Below are 16,932 nucleotides of genomic sequence, written 5' to 3'. Positions count from 1 at the left end.
TGAATTAGATTCTATCTCTTTTTTACAAAAAAAATCGGAGCAATAAATACTACAATATAATAACATCTTCAACAATCTAAGTCACCGTTATCTACAAGAGGATATATGGACCTTCGCTGTCTCAATGAAATTCTTTTTGTCGTTTTTGCCAGTATCGTTCGCGTGCTTGCGGCCGTACATACGTAGTGCTTTATCACTTAACCACGGTGTAGTGAGTAAATTCTGGACATCGCGGTCCAGCGATGTAAACTGAGCGAACCGGGCCGCTCATAATTCAGAGTTACACGCTCGAGGACACTTATCTTCCAAGTTGGGTTAGACATTTAATGTGTATAAGGGGTGAGATAGTTCTTTTAAAAAAAATCGTCATTGTGTGTGTACGCGAACGTATAAATACTACAATATAATAGGGGTATCGATTGCGATGTTTGTTTCAAGAAAAATATTAAACATTTCTCTTTCGCGAAAAGGCAGATATGCTTATACGATTTTAAAAGATAATTAGGTATAAATGGGAATATCAATATAAGAAACTTTCTCCCTGCAGAATGTAATAAAATTACGTTACGAAATTACAACATTATGGTATTATATTTATATTTTTTTATTTCTACTTTATATAATTATATATCTGTCAATTATATACATGCATAAATAATAAATTAATTATTTTGACATGTAAGCCAAATTTAATAATTTGCTAAAATTACAAACTTTTTCATTTATAAGAGTATAATAAATATTTGTCACGATAGTCCGTTAATTAATCGGAAAAAATTATTTTGAATTTTGTTGAGTTACATGATTTCAAAATAAGACACTGAGAGAAAAATAACGTCAGCAAAAAGGATTTACATCACGTTACCTGGTGTACGAAAATCGGCTGTATTACCATCCACAGTGACTCGGCCATCCCTCTCGACCCTTCTTAGGGCAACATCGTGCCAAACGCCATCATCGATACGTGTCTTTGACGATCTTACTTTAACGGGGCCGCTTCCAAGATCGGCATGTAGATAAAGATGTCCGCCAAGAATTTCGAAGGCAAATAGATCTTGCTGCAATGAATAGAGAAATAGAGATCGCCCATTTATATCACAGCATTGCTACTAATAAACGTAAAATAAACTGTTTCTCTGCGCACACCTTTTTACAATGCGCTTAATATGATTTTTAATGTCTATTAAATTTTTAATTTAATATAATAGAATTATAAAAAATAGAATTTTTATTTAATTAATAATTTGTGGAATTATATCGCTTATTCGATAAAATATATTTAAACTGTATATAGAAAGAAAATATATCATATTAAGTTTTGTCTTTTATATATTTACTCAATTATTGCTAAATGTAAGAGAAAAGACTTTTTATTTATATATAAAATAAAGAAAATCTCATTTATTGAATTTCCGTTGCTACAGATAGATAGATGAAGATATATTATCGCATGTCAGCGTACCATTGTTATTAATAGGATTACGAATAAATGAAGATATATCGCGGCAATCTAAGTTTATCAACTATTAAAAGAGATTTAAATTTGATAAACAACATTTATAATTTGTTAAATAATTCAATTAGACAAAAACTCATATAATTCTTTACATTCGTGTAATAAAGATGACAATTATTCAAAAAAATATATAATTAAAAACGTAATAATTATATAGGATATTTAAATCAGATTTTATATATCAATTAATATAGATTTGTTTTACGAGAACATAAAAAAATATTTTATTTACAAAATTCATGGTTATTAAAATATTATTTCTTGTGTCAATCTATTTTTCGTTAGCTTAATTAAGGGAAAAAAATTTCAATCTTCAAAAAGTCTGACTCGTATGTATTTTTTGATTAAACAATTACATAACATATTAAAAGTTATTTATACAGAATGATAGGAGAATGTCTCAAAATACTAAATAATCGTAAAATTCAGGCGCGAAGGTCGCTGACCACCAGAACTCATCGATCGTTAGAGTGTCATAGGAGGATGGAATTGTGCAAGGATAATTAAATTACCGTCAGTCGAGTGTACAACCGCGGCCGGAATGAGTTTTGGGACAAAAGCGGCTTGTTATTTCGAAAAACGTTTTCAGCAGCCAATAATTGTACAGACGCGTAATCGCGCTTTGGCAGCCACATTCGATTTTATTGTCTCTAAAGCTTTTCCGGAGTATTCTTCTTTTACATGAAAAAAATTTACTCTTAAATTTGGTAAACGTACGGAAAAAAAATTTTTTTTTTCTTCTTATATGATTATTCTCGACTGAATCGTTACGACAACTGTCGATGTCGTAATTAAAAAGAAGGATAAATAAAAAAATGCATACTCTCGTGTGAGCTCCGCTACGGCTATACATGATCAGTCCGTTGGGTTCGTTGGTACGAATTTTGAAGGATATACTTCCGGACTTGGCGGCTTTCCAAGGTGGTAGAACCTGAAACAAACGAGACAGATGGTCCTTACGACGTCGCTTCGGGGCCTAAAGAGGAAAAAAAAAAGCGACGAGAAAGAGCGAAATGGAAGAAGCCGCGTCGTCCTCGAGAAGAATGGACGAGCTAGCCTCGTCGTGCTCAGCATCCGCAATCTCTACGTGCAATCTTACGAATTCGCCATTCATCATGAAGTGCTTGAAAGAATCAGATCACTCGTTTGGGTGGGCATAAGTGGCGGCGAAAAATCTCATTAATATGACGCGGTGACTTGCGAATTTATTTATCTTCTCATTTGCTGCCGAATCTTAAATTTTATGATCTTTTAAGATGGCTGACATTTTGAATTTAATATTGTCAAAAAACTTGAATAATTTATACATAAAATCCCGATACATATACCTATATATAAAATCTTGTAACCTTTTCAAAAGTTCTGGCGAGTTCTGGCTGTGACTTTTGAAGCTAAAAGTTACAATAATTTCCATATATTTGCATAACTTAGATATAATATCTAACATTTTTATATATAAATTATTATCAACAGTTAATCGCTGGACATAAAATTCATACATATCACATACGACACACGCACTAATACACACATATTTATACGTACCTTGAAATATTTATGCAAAATGTAAAAAATTGTTTTGATAAAATATTTTTTACAATATTATCTTCAATATTTCAAATAGCTTCAAAATTATTTGCCCGTTACACATTTATTGAATGCAATAGTCTCTTTCCTTTATCGGTCGTGACTGACAAGAATGTTTTTTATACTCCTCGCAACAAAATTTTTGAAATATTTTTTTATGCAATATTTGTTAGCAATTTTTTAAAGAATCAACAATGTGATAGGACGTGCATCCCCCATTTATACGACAAAAAAAATATACATTTTTTGCAAAAATACACGTCGAAAGTATGAAACTTATTCTGCACGACGACAATTTGCGAAATAATAGAACGTTGACAAACATACGTGGAGAAAAATCCGAGAAATTCACGTATTGCTGCCGCAGCCTGACAAAGCGAGCGAATATACCATATATATATAAGAATAAAACAAGAATAAATATCTCTTTCTTTATTAAATTTAACTGATAATAAGTTTGCCGAGAGACTAAAATGCGTACTAATTAAAATTTTTACATGCTACAAAAATTATCTAATAAAACAATAACACGGATTATCATTTCTTTAAACGTGTATTTTTCTTTTCCAATTTTTATGCATGAGAAGAATTGAATATATTAGAAATAGTATTAAAATTTTAACGAGTAAAAAGACGATTAGAATTAAATAGAAGGATGATTTAAAGAAACCTACGAGAGTCTCACCATAAAAATAATAAAAGCAAACGAGGCCGCCCTCGTTTAAGGTTCGATGCAGAGTTCATTTTTGCGAGTGAGCATGAAAACGGCTATATCCGTCACCCAATATATTGAACGTAACCCACTATTTCGACCGACCATTTCCGGTTTTTGCAGGATGTAGTTCATGCAGAATACGACGTATTTTTTTTTCTCATATATATATATATATATATATATATATATAAAAGAGATATTTATTCTTATTTTATACTTATTTTACATCTTCTTTCTTTCTTTTATCTCATTAGGCGTACAAGTAATATGACGAAATTTCAAAATTAATCTTGTAATATATATCGTATATATATAATAATTTATTGTGGATTCTTTTTTGTATAATCATAAATTATAACGATCTGGCTAAGAACGTGTCATATTTCAATGAAAGAGAAACAAGTTAGATATGTAAATAGTGAAATATACTGGCTATAAATTCGCCTCGTTTTTTCGCGTAAATCCTATGCTGCATCTCCTTTATTCGATTTTGCTAGCCATCGATGCAACTGAGAGAAAAGTAATATGACGTGCCGCATTATCCGTTTTGACAGTCAAAAGTGGTGCAACCATATTTAAAGTCGCGTGACGTTATACGGTCAGGTGCGCGCTCTCTGAATAATGCAGAGCACGTCTAACCGCTATGAATCAGCATCAGACGGAATGGATTCTCTCGTTGTAGAGCTCATACTTCTTCTCTATCTTCTCAGCTCGAATAAAGTTCAGTATAAGCAACCGCGAGGATGACGGATCTTCGCAATCATATCGATCATAATGATATGTAGAAAATAAATGCAAAAATATTTTTGAAAATCTCAAATTGTCCGAAATCCTTTTTGCGTTAGAATATCTATAGCGTGTGTAAATATTATACGAGATGATACTTTCCTACATAAATTAATTTTGAAGTGATTTATGTGACCTAGCTTTCGCCAGGTACGTCAAAAAATTTTTAAAGACTCGTTGAAGTTATTCCCCTCCACGGAAATCTTTAGTAAAAGGCGAAAGATTTATTCGTGTATTGAAGGGAAACGAGAGTGATGAGCAAGGTTCACAACGTTCCTTATATATACAAGAAGATTGAATTTCACTTACAAGAAGCGCCGTGACTAGATTAGACATCTATCCACCGTATACAAAACTAACAGTTCTTTCGACCAACCTTTTGAAGGGTCTTCAAATCGATATTCTTCGCTCTCTTCCCCTTCCCCAGTTTACTAAAACCCAAAATACCAGTAAGACTAACTGACACTCCGAGCAGAAAAGTAAATATTATTAATTTGAATGATTTTTATATTTCTTTGTTTCAGAAATGATTAGAACAAATACATTTTTCTATATCTGTTGTTGTTTGCGATTTTATATGAATAAATCTGCAAAATAATACAATTTTTAAAATAATTTCTAGAGTACCCATAAAACCTAATTATAAATTATATAATTCAAAATCAATTTATCTAGGAAAATGTTTATATATTTAAAGTACAATTTATGTAATTTCATAATTACAAAGAATGAACGATAACAGAAAAATAGCAAGTATGAAAAAAAATTATTTTTATTTTATGTATATTATAAAAAATTTGTTTTTTTAATTAAATAATTAAATATTTATTCAATATTTCATTACATACGGATATATATAATATATTTTTCAAATTTCAAAATTTATACTTTATATTTTATAATTTTATATTGAAAAAAAAATAACATTAAATATACATAATAAAAAGATCAAAAGTTTAAAAAACCAGCGATAACGATCGATATAATAAGAAATGAATGTTTCCTTTTTGCAATTAAAGTAAAAACAAAGGTACACAAGATAGGGTATTGTCTATCTCTATTGTGTAAAAAATCATAATTAAATGATGCATCTTTGATGTATCTCGCAAGAGATTCGCAATATAAAAGAATTGTCACGAGAGAAACGAGCTGGTTACCTTTACCGGCTTTTCTTTTTTCTTTTTCCATTGACTAAACGTCGTGTGCTAATTAGGCCACTCGTACAGACTATTCTACGGAACAAAAGACGGCGAGAAATATTTTCCGACCGAAATAGAGAAATAGACAAAGCAGTACATCCGTCGCGTTAATCAACGTCCGATGAGATGGCCACAGTTCCTCCGTCGCTCTTTAAATACCTCTTTTTATTCTCGTTATTCGCATATTTAAAAATACGGCACATTTGTTCCAAAGCACAAAGCGTGACCCAAAATAAAGCGCGATGAATCGACGTCTTATTTTCAAGTCGCAATTCCTTTCTCTTGCAATATCTTTGATAGCGTATGTGCAGTAGAAAAGTATACATTATCATTTTATAATATATATATAGAATGTTCTACATGTATCTATAGCGCAGTTGAAAAGAAATGTGAATACTTTGGAGTAACGCACACTCCATATATAAAATTCCAACAAAGGGATACGAGAGTAGAAATAAATAATAATACTGAGGGAGAGTTTTTGATCTGGCTTTCATTCGGGAAATTAGTCTTCATAAAGTTCTAATTAGACTTCACGCGTATACATATTTTTCCTGGACGCGAACGCGAATTTTTCATTCGTAGAGAAGAATTTTAAATATAATGTTTTTTAGAGCGTTCATTTTTGCGAAGATAATAACAGATGAAACGCCATTTAAACAAGAGGGTAGGGAGAGATTCTCCAACGATATTATAACAACCATTGATTCTTTCGATATCTCCGAAAGATTCTAGTATTAAAATCACAATCTTTTAAAGTACATCTCCAACACCATACACATCGCGACATGAACATTTCAACACACTTGAGATAGTCCGAAAGTCCACGAGATTGATACCACCTGCACAGGCATCCGCACAAACGGAAAAACTTTTTCCAATTTCACCTTTGGGAGCGAACCGTAACTCGCCACGAGACTTGAGACGGTTATCTCGAGGCTGGAAACTTTTCCCGCGTTACTACAAAGAAAGTAGAAAGAAAACAGATTCCATGCATGATTTTTCTCTGCGTAGAAATCCGATGCGAGAACAAGAAAAGGTCTTCCGTCATTTTAGTAAAAATACTAGCGTTTAATATTAGCACGTGCTAAAAATACTGTAATTATTATATTAAAGATCACTTGCATAGATGATCATTTATTATGCATTTTCTATCGACTAGCGAGTAGAATTATTATCTTTTCGATTATATATCATTACTAACAGACCAACTTTTGCAATATTAGTACCGTAAATAAATTTTGAAGAATATTTTACGAGAGATATTTAAGAATTAAATTTAAACGCATTTTGATTATTAATCGCAGTCGTAGAAGGATAGTAATAAAAATAATAAAAATTGAAAAAGATCATCGCAAAGAAATCTATCACAGTAACTGTGATAGTAGTAAAACTCTTTTACGTTTCATGGCAATCTTTTTAAATTTTTTTCCCTTGAACAATTGAAGGGATCGATCTCGAGTGACTTCTTCCAGGTTGCCATATCTTCAGAACCTTTCTTTTCGAATGTTTTTTACATTCTTCTCTACCAGAGCGAATATCTTTCCGAACAACAATTCCCAAGAACGTGGTGAAATACTTCTTGCCTTCTCTTGTTCAATGACCGAGACTTTTTCGTTCTCACTTTCAACAAGTTTTCAAAAGATACACGTTGTAATCAAAAACGGTTTTCAACAAAATCTTTTTTAACAAACGAATTTTTGTAAAGCGGTGGAACACGATCATTTTAATACACTCGTCTTGTTAATTGCCAAATTTAAATGCTACAATAATATTACGCATAAAAAATAACGTTATTTGTATAATATTCGCATAATTATATATACAATATATGTATACATACATAAATTATCGATTGCCCGATTAGCAGTTAAATAAATTAACAATAAATAATATTGCAAATAATATCGATATACTTTCGTACAGAGATTTGAGCGGTATTCAAGTTTCAGATATCTGAATAAATATTTATAGAAAATTTATTTGCCCATCGTATGGTCAATATGTGTTAAGTTCCGATTATTTTTTGGAAAAAAATATCTCACATTTCGATTGCGCGATAATCAATGCGTCAGTCGTGCCGCGAATATTGAATCGATTGCCAAAGATAATACGCGCGTATATTACCAACGCCCACAACATCGCGTTCATGGATGCGTGATCATTATCGATCTCATTATATCTCGAAATCCCTCGAATTAAGTGGAAACTGGAAATCTCTCGTCCGAGATAGTCGCGTCGAGAAATTCATCTCGCTAGTCAGCTGCACAAAGTGCACTTCGTCGAGGATATTTCATCCTGAAACTGCTACATTCTTCCATTCACCCTTCTGTCTGCACGCCACGCTCGCTCTTTTCGCGAAACTCTCGACCGAGCGGACGATCAATTAGAAAAGTTAAATTACTTCCTGAAATAAATTATTTACTAATCTGCGAGTGTCGCGCGTCCCTTCGTACCCCTCTTCAATTTTACGGACTATCAATCCTTTTCGATCTTCGCACCTATCAGCGAATGTCAATTATGATTATGCGAGCTTTATGACAAATGTTCTATCATACTGCGTTTATTGCGCGAGATTTCAGCCGTTTGAGGGAAAGATTTCTCAATTCATTGTCAGTATTAGAGAAGTTGTGAAAATTTATATTGCAAAATTAGCAGTTTTACGACCAAGTCATAGTTTAGAATGGTAAATAATAGTAACAATATATGGTAATCTATATATTAAACATTTTAGTTAAAATTTTAAAGATGCTTTGATTTGAGGTTTATCACGTATCTCGTTGTGGCTTTATAAATGTATAAATGAATTTAATATAGGATGGGTCTCTCTCTCTCTCTCTCTCACACATATACATAAAATTCCTGCGTATATTTTGATAAAGTAGAATAAATTTCAAATTTCTTAACGACACAAAAATTTGATAATTGACATCGAAAAGCAAAACATTTTTTGCTTTAAGACTTTTATATGCGGGAGACAGGATGTGTTGACAGGATATGACATTTTCACGATTTGTGTTGAATTTTATTAACTCCTGCTGCATTCTGTTATGTTCCTTGCACGCAAAATTTCTAAAAGAAAAGATTTTGTTATTTTCCGATGTCAATTATCGATCTCATACCGCGCGTTAAGAAATTTATTTAACATTTATTATTATTCATTAAAATAGAACTTTTGAGACATTTTGAATCTTTGTTAATATATATTCGAAACTCACAGTTCAGACTCAAGTCATTAATTAATTACACAAAAATAATGTTCTTCATTCTTGTTTCTAGTTAGGAGGTTCAAAGAGGTAAAAATCGCCCCGAGGATTAATAAAAAAACACGTAGAACCTAGGAAGACAACCTGTTGTGCAGGCGAGTAGGTAGGTCGCGACCACGTGGGAGTACCTGCCAACCATCTGATTGCGTTACACGACCCGTGAGAATTTCCAACGAATGGAAATGCGTCAACGTGGCGGCAATATCAGTAGTTATCGGATAGCGTGTCTCCTTCTTGGCGAACCGATTCTGACGGATTAAGGTCGACTGGTGTGTATATATACGTTGGGTGGCTGATTAGTTTCCCCAACTACGTCAACGTGAATCCGCGACTGATAGCTGGCGTTCTCATCTAAACTAATCGTCGCGCTCGCCCGATTATATATCGAGTTACTTCGTCCTCATCATGAAGGCTGCGAAGTTAATTATACAAACTATCAGATTAACTAGATATATGCCTCTAACTATATACGTTAATTACTAATAATTTCCTAAAAAGATACGTCACATTCTTTTCAAAAAAACTTCACGCAACACGCTTATTCCGATAATTTTATAATCTATCTTTTTACCAAAAATAATAAAACAAATGCAATTTATTTAATGTTTAACGCAATTTTTTTTATTATAAATTAAATTAATATTATTTCGCGAATTAGTATTTTTAGTGAAAAAGCAATCTAGATAGAGCTTTATAAAAGCGCTTAATCGAAATGACATATGCTAAATAGAAGCACTAACGAATAATAATTTGTAAAATTACTCTTGATTTACGCAATTGGTGGCTCAATTAACCGCTATTTTAAATATCGCATGTAACAGCTTTTATATATAGTAATTCGCGTCTGTGTTTGCCTGTCGCGCTTCGAGCAAAGCTATCCAGAGTTTAGAAACCGCAAGCTGCTTCTTGCGCAAGCTACTCCAAGCCTGATGCGCGGAGCGTTATAGCCCGGCTTACAACCGCAGTAACTGTGTCATGCTCTGTAACACAGTGGCTTTGTTAAAAGTCAAGTGTTTACGCTCTCTCGGGGCTCGTATCCCGCTTCAAAAGATCGATTAAATGATCTCTCACCTGCAAACTCCATCGACGATGAAGAGCAGATCCGTGCGAGCGATCAAGTATCCTGAAATACATCGTAGAAAACTCGAAAAGACTGGACGAAGGAAAAGCAAGAGTTTCATAAAACATATGACTTTTTCGAGAATAAATAAATTTTCTTCTAAGCTGATTTCGTATAGAGCCCTGAATTTATAGATCGCTTAAAATGGACGTAAATGGTTTGGGGAAAAAAAAAAAAAATGTTAGTGAGATATAACGTTAAAATAAATTTTTGATCAAGTTTAGAGACATTTCGATGCGCGAGAAAAATCTTGACACTTTCATAATTTAGCCACATTGTGAAAGCTGAAACGTCGATAACTATTGTGGAGCATTTTTATTATAATAATGTGGATATAAACAAGATTAGTCATATATGTAGATATGTCAAGAGCTTTTTTGATAAAGAAATGTGTGTTGTATACAGAACTGGACTTTATATGCAAAAATTGAGTTTAAGTAATTTTATGTATGTATAATTGTATTTTTATTTTATTTGAAAAGAGAATTATATTTTCTAATTCTACGATTTTATTTCAAAGCTACACAAATATACAAATTTCTCTGAATGAATGTTTAGATATTCTTTAACGCGATAGAAAGAGAACAATTTACTTGTAGGAAAATTAAACAAATTTACATTTAAATATTTATTTTATCTTTACCCTTTGTATATGGTATATATAAAATAGAGACTAAAGTATTTGCATTTTAGTTTGTAAAATATAAAAATACTAACTAATTAATTTAGAATAATTCTTTTCTTAATATATATTTAGATGTCTCTAAATTATTTTTAATCTGAATATATTTTTATAAAATGTAGAAATAAATGCGAGATTTAAATATCGCGAGAAGAAAATTTTTGCCGAATGTGTAACTTACGAATAAAAATGTTCAGTATTCATACAGAGGTCTAATTTCAAGAAGAAAGATTTATTCAAAGAGGCATACGTCGTAAATTTAAAAAAAAATCTCGAAGAAAAAATAAAGGGTAGAAGATAAGAACCCCGGTTTGTTGCCGGAATGAGAAGGAGGGCGGAGGGCGGGGGAAGAGAGGTGAAGGAACTTTTGGCACGGAGTAATCGAGAAATATATATTCAAAGTTATTCCAAGTGTCTTTTTCTTACCCAGAGCCCCACCGTATTACAGCTGCGCAAGAGTTACGATATTGATATCGTGCTTAGGCGTGGTGTATATATATATATATATGTCGAGGCTTAGTAGACGAGAATTTAGGACTATCTTATATTCGCGAGATGGTAGAAACAAAATAGAACATGTACACGTATATGTGTGTGTCACGTATGGGTATTGTGTATGTTAGGTTTCATCTGTACGACGTGAAACGACTGTGAGACGGGCTGGGATTGATTCTGAAATTGATTATTGATTATGGCATATTTCGATCGATTTGAAATCTCTCTCTCTTTCTCTCTCATTCTTTCTTTTTTCTCTCTCTCTCTTTTTATATTTATATGTCTTCAGTAGATGTACCGACATATCGATAACATAACGCGCTTATCCCATTGTTGCCGAGCGATGCTGAAACAGTGATTGTTTTAATACTGGAAACAGTATAAATTATTTAGAAGCAGATTTAAAAATTATTATTATATTAAAGTTTTATTCAAGATTAATATTTATTTTTATTAATAATTATCTCCGCAATAAATATATTTTAAATTATTCATGTAATACTATGTTTGTGTATAAATGCTTTTTTTATTTTAACATATTTATTAATAAAATTATATTTCTAATTGCAATAATAACAAAACAATTCTGCACAGTGACATGTAATATTCGTATGTATGATTTTCTTTTTATAGTATTATTATTATAGATTTAATATATTATTGATTTTTATGCTACGATGAAAGAATTACATGTACGACTATAAAATGTAACTGTATAATTTTTTTTTTTTTTTTTGTAACTGTTCTTATATAAGTGCCACTAAAGAAATAAACTCAATAATTACTTTTGATAAATATAATTAAAAAAAAAAAGTAATAAACGCGATTTAATTGCAAGTGATTAAGTATATATTTTATTAAATTAAGAATGTAAGAAGAATATTCATAATATTCAGCGTTTAAGAGTTTTGTGGCATTAAATTTCAGTGACAATATTAAAACACATTTAATTTTTAATTAAATCTGATTCTTAATATACGTTTCTCTCGAAACGAATATGTTTCAGCATAACTGATAACAGTGGGTCCAATCGGCGTCGATCTGCTCTTTCGTCCTGAAAATACAATTAGACGTAATTTTTGGTGTCAACATGCAGGCGGGTGCATTTCGTTCGTTCTCCTTTCCTCATGCAGCTTGGTGCTCGAGCTAAAGGCAATTGTCAGACGCTCATTAGTCATTCATTCCGTGAGGCAGAGAGGATGATTTGATGAAATGATCGCTATTATCGATCGATTAAAATCAAGAAGCGCAACAAGCCTCAATCTGCCAAAAATTAAAGTACTCATCGAGAAATAATTTGATTTTATTAATCGCGCTCACAGTCATTTCGAAGTAAACAAATTGAATAGATCGTTCGAGAGTTGACCGAAAGTTAACTTTAACAAATTTTGGAGAGAGTTTTTCTTTTTTTACTTTTTGTAAGAAAAGATGATTGTAGTAATCAATTAATTTTTGTTTATTAAAAAAAAAAAAATAATAATATAGTTTTCGGCGAAATAATAAAAATTGATTTTGATTTAAATCCCAATATGACTCATTGTATTTTACAATAGCAAAGATATATACAATACTGGATCGCGTCGATGATATAGATGATGATAGTGAGAGGAACGTAGATTATTGCGTGCATGTGCAATGACCAATGGTGTACCTAGAGAGCTAGCTTAAGTGTCGTGTGCGTATATTATCCACGTTTGAGCTATGTACATATTGTGGCTCGTCTCCTAACCATTCGCAAGAAAGCACTCATGGAAACAATTACGGATACAATTATTGACAAGAATGAATACTTGTATAAAATATGCTGTCAATTAATTCCAGAATCAGATTCTCTTCTAATATTCTTTTGCTGACAATTATATTTTAATCAAAAATAATCGTATATAATGTCAAATGAAAAAAATTTATATTTTACACGGAAATTTTTAAATAATATTTAGATGGAGCAGTTGGCACGCGATCAAATATTTTAGATAGTAAATGTGATATATATGATAGCGTGATTTTAGACGTTAATCATTCTTTCCGTTGCCATGATGATTTTTATATACACAGCAAGAGATTTCATATCAATAATATTTTCCATAAGCTACACGTCTCTTCGATATAGGAATAAAAAGAAAAGAAGAAAGAAATAATAAAGCTGGATGTAAAAAGAAGATAAGAGAGTCGTAAATACATACATATATAGATGTATTCAAATATTGGAACATTCTATATCGTTTAAATATTCTATATGTGATTTCCTCACATATATTATATGTATATTTGCAATATTTTATAAACTCATATATGTATATATATTTAAATAATATATCTATATTTAAATTTAAATTATACTATTTTAAGATTTATTTGCGTATATTAAAAAAAAAATAATATACTGTAAAAATATTTAATATATATATATATATATATATTAAATATTTTTACAGTATATTATTATTTTTTTTAAATATACGCGAATAAATCTTAAAATAGTATAATAATTATATATATAATTATTTTTTTTAGACTGCGCATTTATTAGCATATAAGTTTTTTCTAAAGGAAATATTATCATTATAAGAAATAATTAAATTAAAATGCAACGAACGCGTTTAAAGAATATTTTTCTCTATAAATTAACAATTCATACATATAACAAAAAAGAAATGTAATTTTATTTTATCAAATAATCATATTATACGTTCGGACATACATATATATTTATCGCGAAAGGAACATCTCAAAATATCTGAAAGTTTTTACTAGTCAAATATCATCTATTTTAAAGACTGAGTAAAAGAAGTAGAAAAAAATAAAAAGAGAAAGAAGAGGAAGAGAAAAATAGAGGAGAAGAAGAAGAAGAAGAAGAAAAGAAAGTGCTCTGGTGATCACTCCTCTCTAAAAAGCTAATTTCTCGCGTGAAAGTTAGCCGATTAGGTATATACAGGTGCGTGTCCGGGCCAATCAAATGAGAGCTCGCGAGCTGAGCTCTCAACTTCATTTCTTTCACTTGCTGATTTTTTTCAAGCTTGTGATACTGAGGCTTACCAGGTGGGACTCTGGGCTGGTGAAGGTGACCACAAGGCCGTGGAGTCGCCTCATGTTTATCGTCGTTCCGGCCTTCTTTAAAATGGCAGTCCAACAGCATGCGTTGGCCCAAGTTCGGCCACGTGTGGACGCACGAGGGTCAGCAACATCGAGAATCGATTTTAGAATGATCGGCGTCGCATGATTGAGCGACTTATGTACTCATTGGTGCTTTTTTTCATTTCGGTGCCAGTTTTATCTCGGAAAAGTACTAATAATCGTTTTTACTTATACGCATAATAACATTAATTATGGTGCTGTATGGGTCGAAAAAAATAGAAAATGTATATATACATTTATACCTAGCACTTTACATAATATCTTTAAAATCAGAATCTTTGATTGTAGCTTGTAATGATTATTATCGTTATAATTTGTTATTTCCGCTTTAAAAATTCTACATGATAAAGTAACATGCGATGTATTTAATATTTATTTAAAACGTCATGAGAGAGTGATTTTAAAATGATTACATCGTACAAATTGTAAAATATGACTTTTTTTATTTTCTCCCTGCGTCGTAATATTAGTTTAATGACAGGAGAGGAAGTTGTCAAGCTGGAAAATTTATTTTCGGACATTTCCAATATTCGTTCTTTTCTACCAAATTTGTCTCTCGTCACATTTCAATGAATTTCTCGCACGCTATTCGTTTTTTGACACGAGGAAGGAAATCAGGACGCATGATAGACAGCGCGACATTAACAATCGATTTTCGGAAATTCATTTCCACCTAGACTTATGAGAGACCCTCGTAATTTCCTACTAGCTCGCGTATACTCGCGGAGGGAATTGATTATCGAGCCTCCGCGTTTCGATTGACGCGAGATCTCGTCTTGTAGGTGTTCTATCAAGTCCAAATTCGCAATTCAAATGCGGAGTACGGGTAAAAGAGACGGTCGTTTAACATTTTATTTTCATCCAAAACTTTCAACATTAATTTCTTACTTTGCGCAGAGCTAAATGCTAAATTTGTTGATTGCCAAGTTGTTGCGAGCGAATAAATTGCGGATAAGACAATAAAGTTTCATTCACGAGAGGTAAAAGTAAGAATACGACTTTTAACAGTAGTTTAAAAAACATTCGTTGTCGAGCACATCCCTGGCGGATAAATCCTTGGAGGTACCTCGTAGCGTAACTTTCGTTCGCTAGACTTTGTAGGATTGACCCTTTGCAAAGCTACAATTTTTTTTTTTAAATATGTATTCCGTGAAATTTGAGCAGAAATTTCATTATCATTTATAATTACACTGCATTTATTATTATTAAATGTTTTAAATTGTAAAATATTTTTGAAAAATTTAATTTATATATATATATATATATATATATATATATATATATAAATATTTATAAATTATATTAAAGTTTTGTCATATGTATAAAAATAATAAATTTTATATTATAAAGTTTAAATCGAGGGTGAATATCCTACATTTATTTTCAAAAGTGTTATTATTTATTTAATAATCGTTTAAATATTTTAACTTGAATATTCAACTTTATGAAAAATAAGAAAGGAAAATTTGCAGAAAGAATATTTGTTATCGAAATCTGTTATAAAAAATTAAAAAGAGAGGTTAAAGTTCTGTTTAAATATCATCCAAAAAACAATCGTGTGTTTGAATTCACATATAAATTATAAATAAAATATAAAAATATATATATGTAAAAAATTATACAAGAAGAAATTGGATTTTTTAATTAACGTTCCGTTGTTGAAATTGGGCAGAAGAAAGGCTTTGGATCACATAAAGAATACCTTAAATATTTTACTTTGCAAGCACTTAGGCCTTTTTTCAAAAATCCTTCGTAAAACTAGCCATCTTTGGAACGAAACGAGTATAAGGCGCATCGTTAAACACGTCGCGGGATATAATGCGTCACTTTAAGACGAGAATTATCTTTCGGGCGGTATAACGAGAGGAGTAAGTCGCTGAAAGTCTCCGTGGCAGGGGATTCGTGTCGGCACATCGTGCCCGAGCATTAAGGCGCCTGTCATAAATATGAGGAGACACGCGTTCGTCTTGAATACCCGTAAAACTTTCAGCGAGCCACAAAATGAGAACATTGTGAAAGTTACGCGGGTGTAAGTAAATTCACCGACAAGAAGCAAACGACGATGCTTGATGTTAAATAAGAGAAGAGGAGAACATGACATATGTAGATTAAAATACAAATGTAATACGATGAATGTGAAGATCATAATGAAAATTGTTGTAAATATACTGATGTCAGGAATTTTGAGGTCAAAAGACGAAATTGCATCAAATGCGACGACAAATCTCGCCTTCCTGAAGTATCAACTGACGGAAATATTATCGGAGCCAACCGGGATGAGATCTAAGTACGCGAAAAATACCAAAGGTATACCGCGATAGAATAAAATCCACCTGTACTAGGATTTAATATCGCTGCCATTTCTCGTCGAGACGCTTTCGAGACATCATGTAAGCTCGAGCTACTCGAGGCTTAGCGATTTCGTGACAGA

The 16,932-nt window shown here is 31.7% G+C and overlaps 1 protein-coding gene and 1 non-coding gene across 5 annotated transcripts in view; both read right to left on the bottom strand.

Annotated features, from left to right (window-relative positions):
* Nrx-1 (neurexin 1) overlaps positions 1-16,932 on the bottom strand; it is a 213,077-nt gene that overhangs the window by 58,724 nt on the left and 137,421 nt on the right. For 2 of the 4 annotated variants that reach the window (XM_070300469.1, XM_070300471.1), the window contains exons 9-11: positions 14,403-14,477; positions 2,340-2,447; positions 866-1,058 (exon numbers count right to left, since the gene is read on the bottom strand). In XM_070300469.1, coding sequence (XP_070156570.1) covers positions 866-1,058; positions 2,340-2,447; positions 14,403-14,477 — 376 coding nt within the window. The remainder of the gene's footprint in view (positions 1-865; positions 1,059-2,339; positions 2,448-14,402; positions 14,478-16,932) is intronic. The other 2 variants (XM_070300470.1, XM_070300472.1) reach the window with 2 other exon arrangements.
* On the bottom strand, positions 4,738-4,859 carry LOC138935935 (U5 spliceosomal RNA). The gene has a single exon (XR_011447311.1). It is a non-coding gene; the product is annotated as a U5 spliceosomal RNA (small nuclear RNA).

This window comes from Polyergus mexicanus, unplaced genomic scaffold (genome assembly GCF_030449975.1).
Source record: "Polyergus mexicanus isolate NDT 795.1 unplaced genomic scaffold, iyPolMexi1.0 SCAF_8, whole genome shotgun sequence".
NCBI classification, from domain to species: Eukaryota; Metazoa; Arthropoda; class Insecta; order Hymenoptera; family Formicidae; genus Polyergus; species Polyergus mexicanus.
Note: the sequence above shows the minus strand (reverse complement) of the source record. Positions and strands in the feature narration are given on the sequence as shown.